The sequence below is a fragment of the Tupaia chinensis genome, unplaced genomic scaffold (assembly GCF_000334495.1).
Source record: "Tupaia chinensis unplaced genomic scaffold, TupChi_1.0 Scaffold142914_1, whole genome shotgun sequence".
Classification (NCBI taxonomy): Eukaryota; Metazoa; Chordata; class Mammalia; order Scandentia; family Tupaiidae; genus Tupaia; species Tupaia belangeri.
The window spans coordinates 176,007-184,508 of record NW_006202759.1 but is presented as its reverse complement, the minus strand read 5'-3'; the positions used below and the strand labels follow the sequence as shown (position 1 = coordinate 184,508).

The 8,502-nt window shown below is 42.7% G+C and overlaps 1 protein-coding gene across 1 annotated transcript in view; it reads left to right on the top strand.

Moving 5' to 3' along the window:
* Positions 1-8,502, top strand: part of CYP4X1 (cytochrome P450 family 4 subfamily X member 1) — a gene marked incomplete at its 5' end in the record, with an annotated part of 27,076 nt that overhangs the window by 5,523 nt on the left and 13,051 nt on the right. Inside the window, 3 exon segments of the mRNA XM_006163764.2 lie at positions 2,224-2,351; positions 5,091-5,218; positions 5,301-5,455. Of these exon segments, the coding sequence (XP_006163826.1) occupies positions 2,224-2,351; positions 5,091-5,218; positions 5,301-5,455 (411 nt within the window).

Sequence of the window (8,502 nt, the reverse complement as noted above, 5' to 3'; positions counted from 1 at the left end):
GTCCTGGATATGGCAGCTTGCTTTCTCTCTTTCCCAATCTCTCTCTCTCTGTGTGTGTGTGTGTGTGTGTGTGTGTGTGTTTCTCTCTGGTGACTACATATGCCCTGTAGCAAATTTTAAAATAATAATAATGGTAAATAAGACTAAATGACTCTTTTTAAAAATTTTTTTAATTTTAAAAAAAGAGTAAGGTAGATCTATATTGAAAGCTATCCAGAGGTGAAATTCAAAGAAGAGCTCTAAGGCCCACACGGCCTAACTTCCTAGAAATCCCCTTTGTCCATTTATTCTCAAGGCAACATATGTGCGAACCCATCCCCTTTCTTTCTCTTTATAACTGCAGCTTCAGGGGTGAAATGGTTAAGGCATTGGATTCCCACATGGCCGACCACAGTTCAGGTCCCAGACCTGGTGGCTTAAAATTTATGCCGAGTTTATGTGAGTGTGTGCCTAAAATCCTAAGAGGAGAATGGAGGAGAAGGGATTGTAGTGTGAACATTCCCCTGGGGGATGATTTCTCTCTCTCTCTCTCTCTGTCTCTCTGGCAAGCACACAAACCTTATGGCAAAAATCTCTCTAAAGAAAATAAAAAGAAAACACTGCAGCTTCATCATCCCTATTCCTTTTTTTTTTTTTTTTTTTTTTTTTTTGGGAGGTGTTTCGCTATAGGATGTGTGCGCTCGCCAGACAGATAGAGAGAGACAGCGAGAAATCACTCCCCAGGGGGGATGGTCACGCCGCAATCCCTTCTCCTCCATTCTCCTCTCGGGATCTTGGGCACGCACACACACGCGCCCAGCGTGAGTTTTAAGCCACCGGGTCCAGGACATGAGCCGCCGCAGTCGACTACATGGAGTCTAGCGACATAGCCATTACGCTAACTGCTGGTCCCTCTATTCCTTTTTTATTACCTTCTTTACTCTTGGATCTTTTCCTTTGTTTTTAGAGTTCTTTTTTTCCATATGCCTATCAGTACAATTTTGCTCCAAAGGATAGTTTAGAAGTATTCTGTGTACATTAGGCTCTTTAGTGTTTAATTGACTATATTAGACAAGGAAGGAATTAAAAGAAAGAACATAAGCTTGGATTCAGTACTAGCCCACTGACTAGTTGAATGTGCTCTGGGGGAGGTTGTTCAATTTCACTGAGCCTCAGCTTCCTTTATCTTTGAAAATGAGATGTGACTCATATCGTTAGCCATTGTGGGGACTGAATAAAATACAGGATCCCAGCACTTAGTGTAATGGCTGAAATTGTTCCAACTCCAGACCATGCATGAAAAGCCAAGCATGTTGTAAACAGTCAATGAATGGCGTCCTCTTAAAGCCAAGTCCTTAGTGACCACTCTGGCAAAAGATTGTGAAGCATTAGCCTTGCTAAGTACTTCTACTTTGTATTATTCACAGCCCAGGGCTCAAGGAAGGGATATCTGAGGATGAAATGGACACTCTTGTCTAGTTCCTCGTGAATTTGTGTTCACAGAATAGTTTGTGGATTGGTTTGAAATGGAGAAGAGATTAATTCATTTATTATGGTTCTACTGTAAGTTAGGGACTAAGTGGAGTACTTTACGTATGCACTTGCATTTAACCCACCCAGTAACACAGTGAAGTAGGTGTTTATTATAATACATCATTTATTTTCTTTTTGCTTTTAATTTGCTGTATGGTGCATGGGCTTATTGAAGACAGGAAAAGAGAGAGAGAAAGAGAGAGGGAAAGTGAGAAAGCATGCCCTGATGGGGTGGGGGAGGGGAGAGATGGCCACACCACAATCCCTTCTCCTCCAGTCTCCTCTTGGGATTTTGGGCTTGCACACACACACACACACACCCAGCATGTTTTCTAAGCCACCATGTCCAGAACTCAAACCCCACTATTGGCCAGCTTCCTCAACCACCATGCCACTGGTTGACCCCTAGAATTCCTCATTGTTAAGAAAACCACGTTTCAAGAAGGTTAGAGAATCTGCATAATTACTCAGTAGGTTTCAGGATTAGCTTATCAGACTTTGAATCTCTTTCTCACAATGAAATGCATCCACCCACCCCAGATGTCAGCATCAGACTCACCTCCACCTTCACATATGGGCACTACTTGGCTATTGCACAATTTCATGACTGCCTATAGCTCACAGTCACTCCCTGCTACTACCTGTGTCCCTCATCCTTCTTCATCTCACCTAATAAAATGGTGTAAGGTTTTGTACCTTTTGTTTTTCAAGGAAATGGACTCCTGAGTTTAAATGGCCCCAAGTGGTTCCTGCACCGCCGCCTACTAACTCCCGGATTCCATTTTAACATCCTGAAAACGTATGTCCCTGTGATGGCCCAGTCAGTGAACACAATGCTGGTGAGTGAACGCGAGAGATGCACAGTGCACTGGTGCAATGCAGAAAGTGTCCAGCGGGCACTGTATTCGGCATATGTTCAGTGGACAATGAAAATCAAAAGTCAATGATTTCTAGTCAAATTAATCTAAGCATAAGTAGCCATTGAGTAACAGGTGTTTGCATAAGCTTTTGTTATATTCTTTGGGTGATTTTCTTTTAGGGATTTGTCCTCTGTCTTAGCTACATTTTGAGAACCGATAGCATTAACCAAGTACCAGGTGGTAAGATGCAGACAGTTGGTAACAGGTGAGGAAGCCCAATCCAGAGTCAGAAGAGACACACCTTCACCATGAGATATAAACTGGACTTGAATATGTAGATAATATGGATGAGAGAATTCTAGGTAGAGTGAGTTGGCATGAACAAAGTTTTGCAGTTTGGTGCAGACTTGCCCAGTGGCCATCAAGGACCATCCAAAGGTAAGTGCCTATCTTGAAGTCACAGATGCAGTTCCCTCTTGTAAGTGGTAGAGCTGACCTGCTTCTTCAAAGGGAGGCAGGAAGATCCACAGGAACATTTCTGTGGGCGATCGCTAATTTATGAGAGTTATATTCCAAAACTCTACTTGCACAACAGTTCCTAATTGTTACTTCTTTTTAAATCAGACAAGTAATTCACAAAGTCAAAGTTTCCCTCTGCCCTGGTCTGCAAACGCTTCCTTGTTTTCAGAAGAACCACTGATAGCAGCTCATTGGGTGGGTTCAGCTTTCTGCACAATTTCAAACTCACCTGTGGTTGTTTTTTAGTTTTCTCTTCCCTTCTGGGAGCCATTTCAGCCCTCCTTATTCCTCAGTCCTACATTTGCTGGATTCCACTCACACTCCTTCCACCTGATGAATTGTTCTAGAATGCCGCAAGCCTTAAAGCTTTATCCATGCTCTTATTTCTTCCGTAGTCACCATTTGTTCTCAGTAAAACTTAATTCAGATTTAAATTTGACTAAACAAATGGCATGTGGTAAAAAGTTTGGGCTTTTTTAAAGTTTATGTATCCTATGTATCCAAAGAGAGACCACAACCCTGACACAGACTTGATGCCCCAGTCCACCCCAGCCCCAGTCAGCCTGAATTACAGCCACACGCATGCCTAGCACACTCAGGGAGGTCTCTGGATGTGAATCAGGAACCCACCCAGGTGGGTTTGCCTCCAAGAACGTTGCATTGTAACTGCTGTGCCGCCATCCAGCTCTTGCAAGTTTTTAAAACTCTCTTTGTCACTTATTTGTGGTCTCCAAGGCTTTGGGTTTTGTTTGTTTTTAAGTTTTTGCCATAGGATGCATGTGCTTAGCTTAAGAGACAGATAGGAAAGGTGAGAAATTGCGGGGATATCCGCACTAAAATCTCTTCTCCATTCTCCTTTTGGGATTTTAGGTACGCACACACACAAGCCCAGTGTAATTTTCAAGCTGCCAGGTCCGGGACTTGAACCACAGCACCTTAACCTCCACACTACCTTAACCCACACGTCACTTGTTGGCCCCAATCTCCAAGTCTTTAGAACCTAGCTCCATGTCTGCAGGTGCTCAATAAATGTGGATTGAACTGAACTTAAACATTTCAACTTATTTGTATTTTTACACAAAGGATGTTTATTATGACAATACAGCTTAAACTGGATTTTTGTGGTTGTTTCTAAAAGTCAGGCAAAACCTTTCAGGCGATGTGAGTAGGTCTCCTTTTGTAAGAAAGTCAAATGGACACTGGCTACATTTGGCTAGGACTCAGTGGCCTGCAGCAGCTTCTCTTCACAGCTTATCCCTGTCCGCCAGTTCTGAATCTAAAATGTTTCTGAAGATGTCCCAAGTTTATTTTGAGTGTGGTTATGGTAGTTGACAGTAGTTGTGGGGTATCTAGCATGTTAGGGAATTGAAGATGGAGGAATCCCTAGGGAACCCTTTGTAATTATTATATCAGAGATTGTCTATATGGAACTCTGGTCTGTTATGGGGGAGTGGGGGTGTTGTTTTGGAGAGAGAGAGATTTTTTGCTATAGGGCATGTGCACTTGCCCAAGAGACAGACAGACAGAAAGTAAGAAATCACCCCCAGGAGTGATGGCTATGCCACAGTCCCTTCTCCTCCATTCTCCTCTCGAGATTTTGGGCACGCATGCACACGCCCAGCATGAGTTTTAAGCCACCAGGTCCAAGAATCGAACTGCAGTCGACTACATGGAAGTCCAGCGACATAACCAGCATGCCATCTGCTGGTCCCCAAAGAACTCTGATCTGTTTGAAAGCACACTTACGGCAATAACTGAAAGGCCACAGACCCTTACTGCACTTCGATACGCACTTTACTCCTTGCTCCTTCTCACTCTGCTGGGTGCATGCTCCCCTTCCTTGTGCCCAAATAAGCAAATGGCTCTATTTTAAAGTTTTTATTTATTTATTTCTCCCATGAGAGAGGGAGACAGAGCCAGAAAGAGGGGTCCCCAACAGGGTCTTTATGTCACAATCCAGCCTTTGGCCTCAGCCAGCTACAAGAGCAAAGGGAGAGCTCAGGATGCAAACCTGGGACCTTCCTGCATGGTGCCAGCATTGCTGAGCATTGTGCTACCCCTGCACCACCGCAGCTGCACAAACATACCCTTTGGTTCCTGCTAGGCCAGGGCTATCTTCTTTAGATCATAAGAGGAAAGTCAGGGAGGGGCCTGTAAATGACATTTAGTGATGATATTGATCTTGACTTCTTGTGCCAGGGCAAGTGGGAGGAGATCTGCACCACTCAAGACACCACCGTGGAGGTTTATGAACACATCAACCTGATGACCTTGGACACAATCATAAAATGTGCTTTCAGTCAGGAGACCAACTGCCAGATAAGTGGGTCAGTGACAGGACAGCACAAAAGATATTCATTCACCACTGTCTAAGTCACTTATTAACGTTGTCCCAACGTTCTCTTCTAGCACCCATGATCCATATGTAAAAGCAACGTTTCAACTCAGTAAAATGCTGTTTTACCGCTTGTACAATTTTTTGTACCACCATGACATAATTTTCAAACTAACCCCTTTGGGCTATCGCTTCCAGAAGTTAAGCCAAGTGCTACATCAATACACAGGTATTTTCTGGGCTTGGGTTGCCCTAGTCCATACGCTGTTGTGATTATATTGTGTGTAGAGGGTTAAACCTCAGTGTACAAAGAGAAATCATTAATAGAGATTTACTGGGCACTATTTTTTTTTTCCTTTGGAGAGGTTTTTGCTGTAGGGTGCGTGTGCTCGCCAGACAGACAGAGAGAAACAGAGAGACAGAAAGCGAGAAATCACCCCCCAAGGGGGATGACCACGCCACAATCCCTTCTCCTCCATTCTCCTCTCGGGATCTTGGGCACGCACGCACATGCGCCCGGCATGAGTTTTAAGCCACCAGGTCCAGGACGTGAACCGCGGTCGACTACATGGGAGTCCAGCGACATAGCCATTACGCCAACTGCTGGTCCCCGGGACACTGTTCAAATGAAATACCATGTCAGCCTTTTAGAAGAGTTTGCTACACCCATAACAGTAGTCCCAACAGAACTTTATTATTTAAACAATATGATTTTATCATGTATGATTATATTAATACAAAAATAACTTGACAAGTGAGCACTTAAGATTTCAAAACATAGATAGCATATCGTTTTTCACACAGTGATTGCAATAATAATGACCAGTGGAAATCATTTGTGCAACATAGGAAACACAGTAAACATGGACTTGCATTCAAAAGAAGCTCAATTCGAAATAATGTTAGTAAAACATAAACATACACGTTATCATAGGTAAGCTTTTTTTAGACTTATTTATTTACTCTTATTCATTATTATTATTTTTTAATTCACCAGAGAGAGAGAGAGAAAGAAGGAAAGTGAAAAAGCAAGCCACCAGGCCATGTCCAGGATTCAAACCTCAGCCAATCATGTGCGAGTCCAGCACCTTAACCACCATGCCACCTGCTGGCCCATAAATTAAGCTTTTCAAGCAACTCAACATTACTCTTCATGAACACTGTAAGAGGAAATACTTATCAAGCAGTTAGTTAATCTTGTATCAATCAGTTCCACCAGGTTCTTCTTTATCCCTGTTTTACAGAGGACATTGAGACAAAGCAGTGAGTAACTTGTCCGAAGTCCTATCAGTGTCCACTGTAAAATAGGGATAAAAAAGAACCTGTCTCTCAGGTTTGTGATGATGATGTTAATATCTGTAAAGCAGGCCAGCCAAGTGGTGTGGTGGTTACAGCAATGGATCCCACATTGCTGACTGTGTGGTTTGAGTCTTGGATTTGATGGGCATGTGTGCCTGTGTGCTCCAAATCCCCAGAGCAGAAGGGAAGAGAAGGGATTGCAACACCCCCCACACCCGCCTCTCTCTCTATGTCTCTCTCTCTTTGTTTCACTCTGATGAGCACATGCCCTGTAGCAAAACTAAAAAAATATAGAGATATGTGAAGTACTTAGGACAGTGCCTGGCACTGAATAAATGTTCAGTATAAAGAATAATTACTCTACCAAATAACAGCCCACAAGAAATTTTCAAGACACACCAACACATGCACATCACACATATATACATATACACATAGATATCATAAGGAGGATGCTCAGAGAAGCAGACACACGTGGACATTGTAATAGTAGTCCTCAAAGCTTTCTGCATCATGGCCCACCCATAAAAATATTAATATGTGTATGAGTCATTAAAATAAGTAATGAATTAAGACTCTGGATTCCACATAACTGGCCCCATGGTTCAAGTCCTGAACCTGGTGGCTTGAAAATTACATTGGGTATGTGTGTGCCCAGAATCCCACGAAGAGAATGAAATCTTGACAGAAGAATGGAGAAAGGGTTGTGGTGTCGCCATCCCTGCTAGGGGGGTGGCTTCTCCCTTTCCCTCTCTCTCTGGTGAACATATGTACCCTCTAGCAAAAAAAAAGAAAGAAAGAAAGAAAGTAAAACAGGAGTGAATTTGGAAGCAGCTACATAAATCTTAGTGAAAAACATTCTTTACATTGTTTAATGTTATGTAATTAAAGTGAAAAAATGCAAAGTGTTAGGGAAAACATTAAATGTTAAATTTGTTTTAAAATTTCACAAATGAAACCTTTTCAAAACTTTTGAATGTTTATTTAGTCAGAGTCATCCATTTTTTTTTATTGCACCTGGATTGTTAGTGATCATTAAAAGTCTTTCTCTACTCCAGGGTTTCTCAGCCTTTGGCACCAATGACCTTTAGGACTGGATAAGTCTTTCTTATGAGGAGTTGTCTTGTGCAATGTAGGGCATATAGCTGCATTCCTCACATCCACCCACTCAATGCCAATAGAACTCTGACAGTTGTAGCAACCGAAAATGTCTCCAGACCTTGCTGAATGGCGGCCCCTGGGGTCCAAATTGCCCCCCAGGTGAGAACCACTGCCTTATACCCAGGTTGTAAAGAAATTCATTCACGTTTTCTCCTAGTTACTTGCATAGTTTCATTTTTTTTTGCATTTGGATTTCTGATCCATTTACAGTTTATTCCAGCATATGATGTGAGTTATTGATCTATTTTTTTCCCAAATGATTGTCCAGTTGTTCCGTCACCATTTATTACAAAGTTCATCTTTGGGGACCAGCAGTTAGTGTAATGGCTATGTCGCCGGACTCCCACATAGTTGACCACGGTTCGAGTTCTGGACCCAGAGGCTTAAACTCACACCAGGCGCGTGTGCGTGCATGCCCAAGATCCCGAGAGGAGAATGGAGGAGAAGGGATTGTGGCATGTCCATCCTCCCGGAGGCGGGTGGTTTCTCGCTTTCTGTCTCTCTGTGTCTCTGTCTGGCAAGCGCACGCGCCCTATAGCAAAAACCTCTTAAAAAAAAAAAAAAGATTTCATATGTAGAGAAAGGCGGGGCATGGGGGATGCTGCAATCCCTTCTGTGTAGCTTTTCTTTTTTGTCCACTTGCCCTGTCCTGGATTCCTCTCCTAGTGTGATTCTGCCTGTTCTGTAGTTTCTGCTCTAACTGGGTGTTACCATGTTATTTGGTGTATGCCATGCCAAGAGTTGTTGAGCTTGTGTCTAAATTTGAAATAATCTTAATTAAATTACCTGCTTACTGATATAAATGAGGCTTTTTTT